General features: G+C 41.7%; 1 protein-coding gene across 2 annotated transcripts in view; it reads right to left on the bottom strand.

Moving 5' to 3' along the window:
- Positions 1 to 11998: 11998 nt before the first annotated feature.
- Positions 11999 to 17583, bottom strand: part of RILPL1 (Rab interacting lysosomal protein like 1) — an 83264-nt gene continuing 77679 nt past the window's right edge. The window contains exon 7 of one of the 2 annotated variants that reach the window (XM_075322765.1): positions 11999 to 15560. In XM_075322765.1, the coding sequence (XP_075178880.1) occupies positions 15416 to 15560 (145 nt within the window). In that variant the 3' untranslated portion in view covers positions 11999 to 15415. The remainder of the gene's footprint in view (positions 15561 to 17583) is intronic. The other variant, XM_075322767.1, reaches the window with a different exon arrangement.

Raw genomic sequence — 17583 nt, 5'->3', positions numbered from 1 at the left:
CACCCACCATCAACCCCAGGCACCCCTTAATCTGCGGTGGCAGTCACCCTGACCGCAATACAGAGAGTGGCGTCACGAAAATCCTAAAGAGAAGGTTCCCTACCTGTGACCAGACTGTTCCTCCATGTGGAGTCCCTGAAGGTAATGCACCGACACAACACCTGTGGGGCTTCACAACAGTATGTCAGTTGACTGCTTCAAGTCACAGGTGCTGTGTGCATCTATAGCGTACAGTAAAAATAAATAAAACAATTGACGTAGGGTCCCCCTATATTATGATACCCAGCGCAGATAAAGCCCACGGCTAAAGGCTGCAGCCCCCAGCCATGCGCTTATCTTGGCTGTGTATCAAAATCAGAGGAACCACATGTGGATTTTTTTTTTAAACTACTTAAATAAATGATAAAAAAAAAAAAAAAAAAATCAGTGTGCGGTCCCCTTGCAATTTTTGGTACCCAGCCATGATAAATCCCAACAGCTGGGGCTGGTATTCTTAGACTGGGAAGACCTATGATTATTTGGCCCTCCAGCCCAAAGAAGCAAACTGTAGCTGCCCGAGATTGTTGCATCTAATAGATGCAATAAGCTCGGCACTTTACCTGGCTCTTCCTGAGTGCCCTGATGCGGTGGCAATCAGGGTAATGAGGGGTTAATAACAGCACACAACTGTCATCCAGCCCAAAATTAGTTATGGGAAGGGGTCTATGAGACCCCCCCATTACTAATCCTATAAGTAAAAAGAAAAGCATCCTCTTTCACCACTTTATTAACCCCCAAAACACCCCTGTAGGTCTGATATAATCCACGAGGTTCCACAGCGATTCAGCTCTGCTACATAGCTGAAGTCACAGAGCGCGATCATGGAACATGTCTGCACGCTGTAACTGCAGGCAGAGTATGAACCGCAATCAGCTGTGACGTCACTCAGGTAAGTTGCGGATAAAGCAGAAAGGTTCCCATGGTCCTCCTTCTCTGAGTGACGTCACCACTGGTTGCGGCTGGCCTGCACCCCCTTGCCGGAACTGTCACTGTTAAAGTGCGGGGTTGTATTCCGCTCTCCGCCAAACCTTTCACAGTGACATTGCTGGCAGGGGAGTGAGGGGCAGTTTCTTAAAGAGACAACACACCTTTAGCAAAAACCCCACCATGCCCGCACCCTGCCAGCCCTTTAACACTGACAGTGCCGGCCGGGGAGTGCGGGGCAGCCCGTGCCCCCCCTGCTGGCACAGTGACTGTTAAAGGACTGGTGGGTTGCACTCACCAACCAGCACTGTCAGTGTTAAAGGGCTGGCGGGGTGCGGAACACGGCCCCGTACTTTAAGCCAGAGTGCTTCAGGTCACCAGAGTCACGCAGGAACACTGTAGATGTGGAACTATTACTGTGCTGCTGAAAATATGACATAAATCCAGGAAAGGTATAATGCAAGGTGGCTTAATTCTATGTGTTTTGAAGTTTTACCCCACTTCTTGCTCAGGAAATCCACCTATATTACATATAATGGGTAAGACCCTGTTGCGCTTTTCTTCCCTTCATCTGTCTATTCAGTTCCCCAGAGGTCATACCGTAGGAACCAGAGTATAACCTCCGGTGAACTGAGTGATGTCACTGCTGCCAGCCGGGTCCCTCTTGTCAGTGTTTCCCGGAGTGTGGAGAGATCAGACATGTTTTTGGTCTCTCCAGGCTCGGATGTAGCAGAGTCAGGACAGTCGTCGGACCTGCAAGAGTGTTTTTGGGGGTTAATAAAGTGGTGAAAGAGGGTATTTTTTTGGTATTTTTTTGGTATTTTTATTCCAAATAATGGATTTTTTTACGGTGTTTGTGCATTTATCTTTACTTATAGGATTAGTGATGGGGGGTCTCATAGAACCCTTCCCATCATTAATTTTGGGCTTGATGATAGTTGTGCACTGTTATTAACCCCTCATTACCCCGATTGCCACTGCATCAGGGCAATCGGGAAGAGCCAGGTAAAACACCAAACTTGTCACATCTAATGGATGCAACAATCTCGGGGAGCTACAGGCTGCTATTTTTAGGCTGTGGGGGGCCTAATAACCATAGGCCCCTACCTAGGTAATTATGTTTATCCCTCTGTTGCAGTAGGCGCCTCTCTATCCCAAATAGCCTGCACCCATGTGTCAGTCTGCACCGTCCTATCCCACACAGTCTGCACCCCTCTGTCACAGCCTGCGTCCCTCTATCCCACACACCCTGCAACCCCTAATTCCACACACCTGTCACAGCTATGTCAAGCCCGGAGCCTCTGTCACAACCTACACTCCCCATCGGAGCTTGCACCCCCTTGCCACAGCCTGCAGCACTATCACAGCTTGCACTCCCCTGTCACAGCCTGCACCCCTCTGTCAAGCCCAAAACCGCTCTGTCACAGCCTGCACCTGTCACAGCTTGCACCCATTTGTCCCAATCTGCACTCCCCTGTCACAGTCTGCACCCCTCTGTCACAGCCTGCACCCACATATCCTCCTTTTCCCTTATTACCTGTCACATGTGCCCCTATCTTCTACAGCTTCTTTTTTATCTTCTGGCTCCTCCCACATGGGTCATAAGGGCTGACATCGCAGGTCCTTCACCAATTGCAGATATTTTCTTCCGTCTGGGCAGGGAGCTGATGAGAGCTTCCCAGTCTCTGTAGCGTGCTCATGTATTAAATCTCTTTCACTCCTAAAAAAAAAGTGGTATCTTAACATGGCCCTGGGTGTCACTAGCTCTGGGTGGGCCCCTCTGAGTCATGGGCATGGGGCAACTGCCTCCCAGTAGCTAAGCTACTGATTGGCATGGATACTGAGGTATGGGTTATGGGAAAGTTACCCACTGTCTGTCAGGATTATTCCCAGGGGACAGTCTACAAAGCCAATGTTGTCATGGAGAAATTCCATAGGTTTGGGAAATCTCTATCTTAGGCCTGTTTCACATGTCAGTGAAAAACCCAGACGTGATTCACGGCACACGTGAGTTGTTCATGTCCAATCCTTGATATTTGCTCAGTTATCCGTAATTGCACATGGACTTACACTCACCTGTCCCGCTCCTGCTGTCTGTGGTGCAGAACTCTTCGGCTCTGCTATTTCTGGCCGGTGCAGACCTCCGCTGCAGTGCGTATGTCAGTGATTCTGGTATGTATAAAAACTAGCACATACGTACCAGAATCACTGACGTGTGGTAACAGGCCTTAACAGTAAATGTCTGCTGTAATCAATCTCGAATTGAAGGTCGCTGAGAGCCGGCTGAGATATTCAGACCACACAATATATATGTATGAATTCCTTCTCAGTGAAGGTGCACATGTGACAAGCTTTATTTTTCCAAGCCTTTTATAGGCCAGTAATGAATTAATCTCTTAGTAAAATTTCTAAGTATGCCATTGGCTATATTAAAGCATATGGAGAAAGCCTGTGACATTTATCCATTTTTGGAAATTCCCCTCTCCGTCCCTTCCATTGCTCGCGGCACTGTAGTCATGTAGCTCCGGGGTGCCTTATCTTCAATTCACCATAGCTCGAGGAGCCCTTGTCTCACGGCTTCAGCTGCTGACCTATGTATACACATACTTGCTTTCTTGATACGCAGTAGTAATCAGAAAATAGGCTCTCTCTTCTTACTCGTATAAAAAGAAAGTTTGGTTATAGAAAAGCATATAGAAATTTTATATAATATATATATTTCTCACAGTAAGAGCATATAGAAAAATATTTTGTATTCTCACACTGTCACCTGCAGTTAGAGTGCCCAGAAAGCATAGAATGTGCTGCTTTCTGAACCCTCATCATCCAAAAGGGATAATAAGACCAGTTACTGACCCAGAGCAGTTCCCAGAGGGGTCCAGTGAGGTTGGGGACTAAACATCGCCGCTGGCTACCTCCTAGTCCAAAGTTTCAGGCTGCACTACACAGATATGCTAGTATAGAGGCATTGAGGAACCTCACAGAGAACCCACCTCAAAGTCCAAGAAGGAGAGTATTGTGGAATTCAGGGACTGGGAGTTAGTACGGAAGACAGATTCATAGATCATCTCCAAAGCCCATATCTAAAAGTGGGAGGTGCTAAATGTAATTCTAATATGGAACCAATTTCTGAGGGGACGGGTCATCTTTATATTGAGTATAGAAGCGTGATTTCATTATCAATTCTAAATGAAAGAAAAAAAAAAAGCTAACACTTCATTCAAACCCTTTGTATGACAACCCCCTATGCTGTGAGGTAGCCGAGGAGCTCAGGTTTTGGTACTGACCCACACTTCATGTACATGCGGCATCTGAGGTCACCAAGGGAGATAACTCTTACCTGGTAAAAGCAGTGCCTCGCGTGTATCTCGCGCGAGTCTTGCGTTGCATCACCCGGCACAGACTCACACTCTCCTCACAGGAGTGGGTCGGTTGCAAGCATCTCTATGCATCTCACCAGCTCCTGTGAGGAGAGTGCGAGTCCGTGCTGGGTGATGCGAGATGAACTCGCAAGTGCCTTGGAAGTGTGACACCGGCCTTAGAGCTATTGTTTAGTACTGGGAGATACAGCTCTCTGTAAGACTTTACCATTTCCCAATCTGCGTACACCCTTCCGCAAGATATAAGCCCATCCAATGGAAATAGGTGTAATAATTTTCTTTTATGTTTAAGTAAGTGCTTGTATATATTGTAATGTCTTGTTCCCTTTGTAACATCTTCTGCATATTGTTATAAGCACTGCCAAGTTGGTGAATTAAGAATAAGACTTAATAGCTTTGTAACTTTTTGCTTTAGAAACCACAGCCCTGAAGTCTCGTGAGACAAAGCATTAGAAGTAATAGGTGCCCAATCAGCCTGCATGACTGATTAGTTATTGCAGAGCTTGGCAGTGACCGTAGTAAAGGGTGTGTAATATAGAAGTGTTTTGAAATCTGAGAGATATAGATAGATATATCGATCTATATCTATCTATATCTATCTATATCTATGTTCATCGTGAGGCGCCCAATAACCGGCCACATAGAGAGGGCAAAGGCACTTTTCGCTATCAATAGTCAATTGTGTGATTGTACTGACACTTGATGGCAAGCTGAGTGCTGTTCATGACAAATTATGGGGAGTTTCATATACAATATCAGAAGATGAGAATACATTGTCATTTCAATGATTGGGCTATTATTTTAATGCTACTTTGACTTACTACAGGATGTTTGACTGATACTTGCCGTCCACCTTATTTTCTTGGCTTGAGGGCGCCTCATGTAAACTACAGACTTACCTCCTCCTCTGTATGCAAGCCAAGCCTGATTTAGCACATGAATAAATAGAGTTTACATCAATATATCAGTACTATGATGCTAAATGGGGATAAAAAGGAGGAGGTAAGTCAAGCCCCGCTTATCAAATGAATAGTGACAGAAATAGGGTTGTCTGAAATGGTCAAATTAGGCATCACACAACTCCAGGACAATCAATTAATTAATAAAATTACAAAACCATTTCCATGTTTGCTGTTAATTTCCCTTTATTGATTTCTTCCACATCAAACTTTGATGATAATATCCAAACATAATTCTCATATTCCTGGAGCAGATTACATTGCACTTCATAAGAACGCACTGTCCAGTGTCTCTAAAACAAGAAAAGAACACAACTGAAAAACCTTTATACTAAATATATTAATACTGTAAAACCATATGGCAAATGCAATTCTTTGCATATAGAATTTATTAGGCACGAGACACAACCTGTGACCCACCTCTGCCTATAAAATGTGATAATTGAACACGATTTCCCCTTTGGAATAAATAATGTTTTATCACTCTATAAAGTTATAAAAAAAAAAAATTGCATAAAGTAAGTGGTCAGGTAAATATTCTCTAACAAATCCTCCGTTTGTGTGTTAGTCGGTGCCTCCCAATGGTAGCCAAAATCTGTTACTAAGCCCTAATAAAGACATACTACAGGCTGAGTAACGTAAGCTTTTGGGTACATCCACATAGGTTGGTAAATCTGCAGTGACCATATCTGGACTAAACAATGGAGATTTTTCTGTGGATTTTGCCACAAATTGCACCCTTTGCGTTGCAAAAAGTAATATCTGCCATAAAAAAAAAAATCTATATATATATATTCTGTATGAGCCACGTGTCAAATCTACAGCATTGTTCAAGCTACACTGCAAATTTCATCCTGCAACATCTGCTCCATATGTGATCTGTGTGATAGAGATATATATATATTATATATATAAAAAATCTCCAATATATAAAATATATATAAAATATATATAAAATTATTTTTTTTTTTTTTTTCGCACTTGTCTTTATGACTCATTGTGATCCTGAAGAGAGAGGGGAAAAAAAAAATAAAAAAAAAAAGGTTTATCCACAAGAATGTTACTCCAAAGTTACTAATTAAAGAGGTTGTTTGGCTCAGGATAATAGTCTGGAGTTACTCATGTGACTGCAGACTTTGGGAATCCTCACAGTGCACACACTCAGCGCTGTGAGGCTTCTCCAGGAGCGAAAGCGGTGGGCGCATTCCTGGAAAGATAAAATTTGCTTACATGCCGACTAGACATGCACAGTCTCACGCAATGCAAGTAAGCATGATCGGATAAGTCTTGTTGGAATATGGCTGTAACTATGCAAATTACATACTTGCGGTCATATGAGCGACTGCTCTGGCATCGGAGAATCCTAACTGCATGGAGTGTGCGTGCTGTGAGGATTCACAAGCCTGTACCCTAAAGGCTTTTTACCCAAAGACTGGACAACCCCTTTAAAACTTAAGCTGGCTTCAAGAAAAAAAAAAAAAATAAATAAAAAATCGGCACATCCAAAAATATAGAGTAAAATTTCAAGATTTTATCTAAGTATCAAACAATTAATATCCACATACTGGTAGTAGAAAAAAGAAACACTTGCATGTTTCTGGCATGGTGTGCGCCCTTAGTTCTAGAGAACCTACGAAACACGCAAGAGTGTTTTTTTTCTATTATCCAGTATGTGATTTTTAAATTGCTTGATACTTATGGAATAAAAGTGTGAAGATGTTATCTTTTTTTTTGGATGTGCTAATCATCTTTATTTTTCTTGCATATATTTTTTGATGGTCAGCAGTATTTGAATTGGCACCCATTGCATACAAAAGATAGATTTAATCATTCAGTGCACAATGAGCGATTTATTTAACCTTAAGGGGTACTTTGCACACTACGACATCGCAGGTGCGATGTCGGTGGGGTCAAATTGAAAGAGACGCACATCCGGCGTCGTGGTCGACATCGTAGTATGTAAATCCTTTTAGCTACGATTAACAAGCGCAAAAGCGTCGTAATCGTATGATCGGTGTAGTGTCCGACATTTCCATAATTTGGCTGAAGCGACGGTACGATGTTGTTCCTCGTTCCTGCGACAGCACACATCGCTGTGTGAGAAGCCGCAGGAGCGAGGAACATCTGCTTACCTGCGTCAACGCGGCTCACACCGGCTATGCGGAAGGACGGAGGTGGGTGGGATGTCTACTTCCCACTCATCTCCGCCCCTCCGCTTCTATTGGCCACACACGACCCGCCCCCTTAGGTCGCCGGCCAGAGCGACGTCGCAGGGCAGGTAAGTGCATGTGAAGCTGCCGTAGCGATAATGTTCACTACGGCAGCCATCACAAGATATCGCAGCTGCGACGAGGGCGGGGATTATCATGCTCGGCATCGCAGCAATCGGCCTGCGATGTCGTAGTGTGCAAAGTACCCCTAAGGCCTCTACACACGCAATGTACCCCTAAGGCCTCATGCACACATTATTTGTTGAGTTTTTTACCTCAGTATTTGGAAGCCAAAACCAGGAATGGGTAAAAAAAAAAAAAAAATGTGGACGTGGAGCACGTATTTCTATTATACTTTTCCTCTGTTCGACTCCTGGTTTTGGCTACAAATACTGGAGGTAAAAAAAACTCCTCAAATACTCCACATGTACAAAATAGCTGAAACTGGCTTCAACTCAGCATCATTCACAGTTAGTATAGAGACCGCAATGCCCGGTCTGGTGGAAGGTCTCCAGACCTGAACTTACAGCCAGTATCTATGAAGCTGTAAGTTCAGGTCATGAGATTAGCTATGAGTCCGGGCATTTTGGTCAGTATACGGACTGTGCAATATGCCTGTCTGAATCCAACCGAAAACCAGAGTCATTTATAGGCCTCAATCCTTACAACCATTCCTTGGATAAGACAAATGTGCCTAAAAAGCATTGTTTGATATGCAAGTTAGTAAGCTCAGTGTGGCCAAGAGGTTTAGTGCAGTTTTGCCTCCTCAGGATATACTGCCACTTCATAACTGAAGAAAAAAAACCAAAACAATGCCTTGCCAGTGTCATAGTGCCAAAACTTCAACACATGGGCCATTGTGATGCTATAGGTAAAGTCATTACAGTGTTCATCCAATGTACAAAAGTGGAACTTGCCATCTGTAAAAAAATACTTCTATTTATTCATAATTAAACAACGAACTGCTAGGGATGTGTGGACTCCATGAACTACCGCTGCCCCCTGTGGATTGCCAGCGCTCACTTGCTCAGAATGATGGCTGCCTGAAGAGAATCCTCTGGTGTGCGCGCACACACAGCGTAACAGCAGCAGCCAGTGTGTGTGGAGTGGGAAGCTGCGGTTCATGCCAATTGAAGGGCAGAATAGAGTACCAAATCTTTTGGCCATAAAACATTCTAATTTTCATATCAAAGTAAATTATTTTTTTAGGCACAACTAAGGATATGTGCATACAGCATCTTGAAGATGACGGTAGACCAGCCAAGATTTTCCAAGACAAATTTACCTCCGGAAGAAGCTAGCAGTCTTTTTCTTGAAGCACTTTACAGTTTACGAGCCCTGATGCAGTTAAAGTAGTAACAAAAGATTGAACATGTGCACAGCAATGTTGGTTTTAAATTGCTGTGCATTATATTTACTTCTTGCAGAAGCTTTGCGCTGCCTTTTCAAGTGGGCTCCAAGCGGAATCTGCCTGAAAAGATGTTATGTGCGCATACCTAAAGGCAGCTTTTACTGCAACAAAGGTTTGGTTTTACAAGGGCCAAGTCTCCTTTAGTACTAGGAGCTTAGTTTAAATATTAAATCTGGGGTGACAGACTCCCTTTAAGTTGGTTTGTGGATAATTTTAGAAAATCACAAATCAAAAAAAGCATGAGCAAATTTTCCTACTGCACCATGATGGATAGTAATCCATATGAAGGCCGGATTCACATTCACACACGTTTATTATAAATATATATAATTATATATACACACATACATACATATACATATATATATATATATATATATATATATATATATATATATATATATATATATATATATATATATATATATATATATATATATATATATATATATAAAAAATCACTTTTAAAACCTTTGGGAGAATGCAAATATCTTTTTAAGTCCTGTTTCAAATTATTTTTTCTGGCTCTCCTTTGCAATTGTTTTTGTGAAAATATAGTTTTTTATACGGTAAGAAAATATCTGCTCTTTTGATGCACAGGTAAAATTACGAGTACTTAAGTCTTGAATATTAAGATTTTGGCATGAATTTTGAAAAAAAAAAATAAGGATACCTTTTGTTAACTGGAGTGATTATATAAGGATATGCTGCAGGATTGCCACTTACTTGACTATTGTTAACTTGAACATGAAAAAAAAAACAAAAAAAAAAAAAAAATCACAACTTTAGGTTCAGACAAGTGTCCTGACTTCTGATCAAATGGAGTCTATAAGGATAGGATGATGCAAATAATAAAACACAAAAAGGGGGGAAAATCCCTCTAGTAGTAACCTCTCAGGTTATTTTCATGGGACTTATTTTTATCCATATTTCCGGCTGTAATCTTGAGCTAATTGTTAATCTTTTTCAGCTATTTACACGAGCATATAAAATCTGTGCATGTTTTAACAATGGTGCATGCTCTGTTCTCTTTCACTTTGTGGATGGAAAATGCCCAGTGAAAAATAAGATATAATACTAATGCCATATCTATTTAAACAGTCACTTAGAATTTCAAAATGTCCATCATTTGCAAGTGATTTTCCTCCCTGACAGCTCATCCATACAACTAATGTGGAATACTGTTTTGATGACATACTGAGGATACATCACTTGTGATACTGTGGGTCCGTGCGACACTGTGAAACTGGCCTAAGCTGAACTCCCAGGATCTACTATGTTACTTGTTTATTTAATTCTTTAAAGGGTTGATCCAATAGTGATGAGAAAAAAAAAAAAAATAAAAATCTAAAAACTAAATTATTTTTAGGGTTTTTTCCTGGATTTTATTTCTAATGGATTAAAAATAATGCAATGAGGCATACTCCTCTTCCAGCGCCTATGTGGATGCTGCACATTCCTTTGCTGCAGCCAATTGCAAACTGCTGCGGTTCTGAGTTTTGAATGGGGCAGACAGTCAGGTGAGTTGAGGACCATATCATCACTCCTTAATCAATACATGCACAAAAAAAATAAATAAATAAATAAAAAAAAAAAAGGTGAAGATGTATATATTTACTCTGCCTCTTTCTCCTTCCAGCTTGTCACCCCTTTCCCTCTTCAGACCTCTATAGTCAGAAGGGGGTCATCTGATCCCTCCATAATTTGGGAGGTGTTAAGAGAAAAGCTGATCGATTAGTAAAAAGGCCATTCTCCACTTGAAAAATGAAAAGGAAAAAAACCCCCACACATTTTTTGGTAAAGCAAACTTTTCATTGTGATGTAATAAGGCCTGTAAACACAGCACAAGACTTTCCCTGGGTCCTGAACGTCAGGCTAATGGCTTTTACAGATACCAGGCGATAGGTGATGGCTGGTTTTCTGTCAAGAATATTTCCATCCCATCATGCTGAGACTAGACCTGGCATTTTGTTGTGCCATAATACAATTGGTATGCACATAGATGAATGTGATAACCAAGATATAATATAAAACTTTCCCCCATGGGACAACAAAGATTGCAGTAACGGGTCTGTATGGCGAGTTCTGTGTGATCTTGTAGCACAATTTGATGGCCTTTTTCTAAATCATTTGTGGCACCAAAGCGCCCTTAAGAGCAGGGGCAGACGACCTTAAGAGTCCCTCATCTGAAAGAATTGGATCGATTGCGTGTAAATAATACTTGGATCAAACTCTGATCAGAGTGTTGGCATAGTGTGATCAGATTCTCTCGTATGAGAGAATCGGAGAAATTTTGTTCTCCATCTTCTCACAATGTGCTCCATCTCCTCCTTCCTGTGAGTGCGTCATATCACCTGAGTGCAATCCGATGAATCACACGCACTCATTCACTTGCATTGCCAAGTGCAATCAGAATATTGGATCAAACTTGGACATGCAATGATTTTTTTCCTCGGACAAATATTGTCCAAGGAGAAAAAAAATCTGACGTATGAGCGTCTTCATAGACTAACGTAGGCCTGAGTGCAATCTGATGTTCTGTTGGATCACACTATGACCGAAAATACAGCCATCTTGCCTGCTGTGTTAGTGCTTAGAGCCCTTGTTCCATTGCAACCTCTGCCTTTTGTAGAGCCAAGCAGTATACAAAACGTTTGCTGGAGCGATTTGTGAGAGATCAATTGCTACACAACCTCTAGATGTATTTTGCTCCAGCAACATCAGTGTGCCCTCCTTGTCATATGGTCATATACAGTGATTTCTGTTTTTATAGCGAGTGCTCTATTAAAAAAAAAAAAAAAAAAAAAAAGATTGCAACATGCTCCATTGTCTCTTTTGAACTCTAAGAGCCCACACAAATGTAAGTTTTTCATATGTGTTCTATCCACGGATCGAATGTGAACCCATTATAGTCTATGAGACTATTCTCATCTGTGGGTTTTTTGTTTTTTCTTTGGACTAAGTGGTCCGCATCACAACACAGAGACATGTCCAATTTGGATCCGATGCACTGACCAAACTCCACAATGGAAGTCTGGGGATCCATTAAGAAAAAAAAACAAAACAAAACTTGACTGAGGGGTGGATGGATTGGAGGCTCCATAATGTTTTTATTACAAAGTGGACCAGAAAGTTGCAATTTATTATAGAATAGTAAAACTTTACCAAAATAACAGTGGATAGCTTGTTAAATTCTATGCATTTGCCTGTGTGGCCCTAGATGTATACACACTTCTATTGAAAGCCCACTTGCATATAGTAAAAGACACTTTGGCACAACTGTTACATGAGACAAGCAGTCCCTTTCTTTCCATCTCCTGCAGCACTGGATACAAGCGACAAAAGTAATGTAGTTATCCAATGTAATCTTAGCTCTTTATCTGAAGTTGTGCCCAAGTAAATTTATTCACCCTAAAAGGGTTATTCCCATCTCAAAGATCCTATCCTGATCTGTAGTAGGTGTAATAAGAATATTAGCAAATACCTCCAATTAGATATTTAGTATAGCTCTCCTGCTATATCCATATCTCTTACCTCATGTGCAGGGCATTACAGCTTAGGTATCCATGGTTACGACCTCTCATATAGTGACAGTTAGTTGCTTGTGGTCATAGTCATGGATACCTAAGCTGCAATGACCTGCAAATGAGGTGAGAAACCTAGCTAACCAGGAGAACTATACTACTTTTCAAATTGGAAGTATGTGCTAATATTAATATTACACCTACTACACATTGGGATAGGATATTGGACATGGGAATAACCCTTTAAGGTCAGTTTACACAGATCAACTCACAGCACGATATGACTGCCAATCAGTAAAGGTTTGCTGATCGGCGGTGATTTGACTGCCTGTTTACATAGGAGATCAAAGCAAACAAACTATAAGACGTTGCTCAGTGCATAGAGGAAGACAGTTCTCGGCAGGGCGAGTGCCATTTACACAGGATGATTCCCCACGGAGAACGAGGATCTTCGACACTGCACAAACGAGAGAATGTCACCTGAGAATGGAGCGTTTTGCTCGTTCATCAGGTGAGCAGCAGACGGTTTACATGGGAAGAGAATTGGGACACGGGCCATTTACACTGAAAGATGATCGTGAACTAGCGTTGGGAGAAATGCTCTTTACCATTTTCACAGTTTGGAATAAATTTATAGCCTTGAGATAAAAAGTCTATAGACTCTGGAAGCTGCACAAAATAGAAATGCCTCATAAAAGATGTAAGCAGTAACAAAAAAAGCTAATCTTCAGATAATCTATAGTGCAAACCGTTTGTAACAGTAAAATGGAGGGGTTGTGAAAAGTGGTGCTCAGAAAAAAAAGGTACCTGCAAATCACAGCAGCCAAAATTGTCCTTTTTTATAGTACCCACATGAGCGCATCATAACACAAGCAGATCTGTTCCAGTTTTTCAATATAACAGTTTTTACAAACCTCAATTTGTACACCATATATAGAGAGAATTGGAAGACATTCTCATCCTTTACGTTATCAGTGGTCCATGCAGAGAGAGTGTCACCTGCAGCAAGCAGTGTCATGGCAGTCCAGAATGTGTCATAGCCATGCATATTCTACAGCAAGTACATGAAAATGACTCTGAAGACAAAAAAAATACCCCAAAAACAAACCTTGTGCATGTGGTTTTCAATTAATGCTTATGTATTACTAACAGTGCGCAAACACAGCTTTCCCTATCCCTGTTAGTACAATTCTGTCCTTTAATTTAGGATTACGTTCCTAATAAACTATTGCCCATCACTTGCTCTAGTGCTGCTGCAGCAGATTCTGTGATCACAGATAAATTTAGTGTAAAAAAAGGTGCATCTGCCGGCTCACCATTAAAAGGGGCAGTCTCATGTTTGGAAGTTTTCTCCTATCCATGGGACAGGGAATAGCTTCCCAATCGCTGATGGTCCGACAGCTGGGACCCCCTCTGATCCAGGGAAATGTGACTCTGAATAACCCTGTGGGAATGTAGGTCAATCATGCGCACTTCCGCTCAAATCTTTCTTATGGGAGTCCTGAAGACCATCCTAGTGGAGTGACTGGCTATCTCCAGAGTTCCCATTAAGAAAGAATGGAGTGAGCGCGTATAATCAACTTCCACTTCATCTACACAGGCCTATTAGAGCCCTGGATGTCAAACTGCAGAGGACCCAACAGTTGGACCCCCAGCAATTGGGAAGTGATCCTCTATCCATTGGAAAAGTGTTACCTTCTAAAACTGGAGAGTACCTTTTTAAGCGACTGCCGGCTTTTTATATACAAGACGATTGGCAGTAATTTAATGGCAGTCAACATTGTTCTTCTGAGCATAAAATACAGCTATTGGCAGCACACCTCCTGATTATGATCCAAATCACCTGACAAAATAGTTTTCGTACATTTGTCTGTGATGGCCAGCTTGTTTACAGAGAAGAGAGAAAAAAAAAAGAAGCTTTTATTATTCTCTGCTACAGGGCAGTCCGGTCAGATGGGCATCGCTGGTCTTGATCCGTCGCCTCCTCTCTTCTTGCCATCACAGTCTTCCTTACCCATTTGGTGCGGATGACGTATCCCATATCATCCTCACAGTGTCCCTCATCGCGCTCATGCACTGGCGTATTGTTGTGAGAATGCACCGGCGCAGGAGAATGACGTGTACCTGTGCGAGAGCACGATAGGGGAGACTGTTGATGACGTAGAACACTTTATCCACAAGAAGCAAGAAAGAGGACGGCAATCGTAAGAAGAGAGGAGGCACCGGATCAAGACCAGAGACGCCCATCGGACTGTCCTCTAGGGAAGTATTAGAAAAGCTTTTTTTGCCTTGCAGAGAGGATTGGAGACATATATACAACATTCTAGTATTCTGTAAAGGGGGCATATAGGTGCTGGCCATACTTTATATGGGGAAAACCTGGTGATAGGCTCCCTGTAACAGGGTACTCTTTCCATGTCTTGTATACAACATTCTTCTATCTTATATCTAGTTTTGATCCATTGCATCATCTTTTCCATCAAACAGATTTTAAAGCCCCCCCCCCATTACCTACATACAGTTAAGCTAGTAACATTACTTCTGTAAGATATAAAAGCATGGCTTGGTGTGATCTTTATCGGTGTTCACAGATCTGTTGACTTCAAGGTGGTATAAAGCCTAAATATTCCTAAGAATGGAGCGGACTTGACAAGACATGAATGACACGTGCCAGGCACTGTGTTTTTAGAATATTAATTAGAAGCTATGCCAACTGTGTATACTCCATACTACACCGAAGAGGAATCAATCCTTAGGACTTCGACACTTGATGCAGCTTTTCCCTGCACTTTTAATACAAACAGACCAGCATAAAGTAACCGGGTTACTAGATTGATCCTCCATGCTGTGCGCAGGCATCCTCGTATTACTCCTGGTAACTGATTCAGTATTGTTATGGCGTGGTGAAATGTTCTCAGTCATGTAAGGCAAAATGAAAACGTCAGCGGCTGCGAGTGCTCATGTACTGTCACATATGCTGTAAGGCTTCTTGTCCCTGTTCTGTGTATCCGTCGTCTCTGTTGTAATCTGCCCAGACGCCAAAAGATTCCTGAAAGGGGACGTTTTTCTGCATCATGGGCATCCGCTTTTTATCCCGTGAGAAAAAGCTAAACCTAAAGAAAGAGAAAAATACAGGATAATTCTATAGACAAGGACATCACACAGCATTAGGGTAAGTTTACATAAGGCAGATCAGGTTACATGCGGCTGAAAGTCCGTTCTATACCGTTGAATGTTTAATTTTCTCTGCAGCATGTGCGTGGATTTCGGCAATCCCATTGAGATGTATAGGATTGGTACAACCATATCTGCAGTAGGAATTTGTCACAGCCATATCTGCAGGGGGAATCGGCACAGCCATATCTGCAGGGGGCAATTAGCGCAGCCACTTCTGAGATTGTGACATTATTATTCTAGTGAAACTAGAAATGTCAGAATTCAAAAGTTTGGGACAGGACAAATACTTTTCTTTATAGGTTTGCAGCGAAGACCATGGCACCTGATGTTAGTAGAGCTGCCCTGTATTACATCTCTTTAAAGTGGAGAAAAAAAATAAAAATTGAACCCCCCCCAATGGCTTTTGAGATGACCTGTATAAAAATCGGTGAGGGTAGCGGTTCATATTATGAAGAGAGGTCTTACCAAGAAATATTCTCAGGGCTGGGTTCAGACAACTTATTATTGGTTCAACATATTGACCAAAAATCTAGTGGTGAATCTACGCACATCGGCAATTTTACACAGAAATTGAGGGACCTTGTGAAAAAGACCCACCAAAAAACAAAGTGCAGTAGATCAGAGCAGACAGAGTCGGCCATGTCCGCAATAAATAGGTTTCAAAATTTAAGCATGGAAATGAAACTTTTTTTTTTTTTTTAAATAAAAAAGGGGAAGCTAGTTGCACATTTGGAGAGGTTTTTTTTATATGGACGGCGCCACTTACTATGACACTGCAGTTTTCATCTTTTTTTGTAATGTCATGTTTACAGGGAACCAGTCATGTCAAAAACCGCTATAAACCGGCAGATATGAAATTAAATCTGCAGGTTAATAACATACTAAGGCTATGTGCACACAAAAGTATTTGGTGCAGAAAAATGCAACGGCAAAATATTGGGAGTTTTTGGTGCACACGTTTCCTATACATTAGTATGGGAGAATTCTATGTAATTTATGACAAATATCAGAGCTGCTGCTGAGGTCAGCGGATTGTTGAGTCTGCTTCCGGAGATCTGTCACCAGGTATCCATTACCTCATGTGAGAGCAGCATGATTTAGGGGCACAGACCCAGTTTCCCGCAATGGATCACTCAGCGATTTTATCACCACTGCTGCATCCAGTAAACTGTTTTCTCTGTTGTAGATCTATCAGCGCTTGGAATGTTGAGCTGTGTATAACTCCATTTACACCAGTGATTGACCAAAAGCTACTACACTCCTTGACAGACGTTTGTCGCTTACCCATGTTATGTAAATAAAAGCTTATAACCTGCCTTTAAATTCATCAATTGATTTTATAAATTACTCTTTTGAAAGCTGAAACCCTCCCAAATTTGGTTTAAAGTTATGAAAATAAAAGTTCCTGCAAAGCTGAAATATTGATCATTTAATGAACACAGAAAGGTCAGATTATGGCAAGACAAAAGTTGTCGTCTTGTCATATAAAGCACCCAATCCTAGTTTACATCCTCACCTGTGCTCACTAAATGATCAGTTAATTAGTGGGTGTGTTTTAAAAGAAACCCAGCACCCCAGACCTTCACTTGAACTGCAACTTGACCTCTGAGAACATGCCAAAAATCCACCCTGCAACTAAAGCCTTGATTATCAAGAGGCTGAAGAACAGATCCATTGCAGAGGTGGCTGGCACCTTTAATGTGTCTCAGCGTCAAGTACAAAGAATTAAAAAAAGATTTGAAGAGACTGGAAAGAAAGGTTTTTGACAAGCCCAGGTCCGGCAAACCCCGCAAGACAACTGCTCAGGAGGAACGTTTATTGGTTAGAAAATCCAAAGCCTCTTCCACTGCAGCAGAGCTCCAAAAGGCCTTGTCACCTCAAGTCCCTGTGTCAACTAGAACAGTTTGTAGGATTCTGTCTCGAAATGGCCTCCATGGTCGAATCAGTGCCCAGAAGCCA

Source organism: Anomaloglossus baeobatrachus, chromosome 1 (genome assembly GCF_048569485.1).
Source record: "Anomaloglossus baeobatrachus isolate aAnoBae1 chromosome 1, aAnoBae1.hap1, whole genome shotgun sequence".
Classification (NCBI taxonomy): domain Eukaryota; kingdom Metazoa; phylum Chordata; class Amphibia; order Anura; family Aromobatidae; genus Anomaloglossus; species Anomaloglossus baeobatrachus.
The sequence above is the reverse complement of the archived record's forward strand: the minus strand, read 5'-3'. Positions and strand labels throughout refer to the sequence as shown.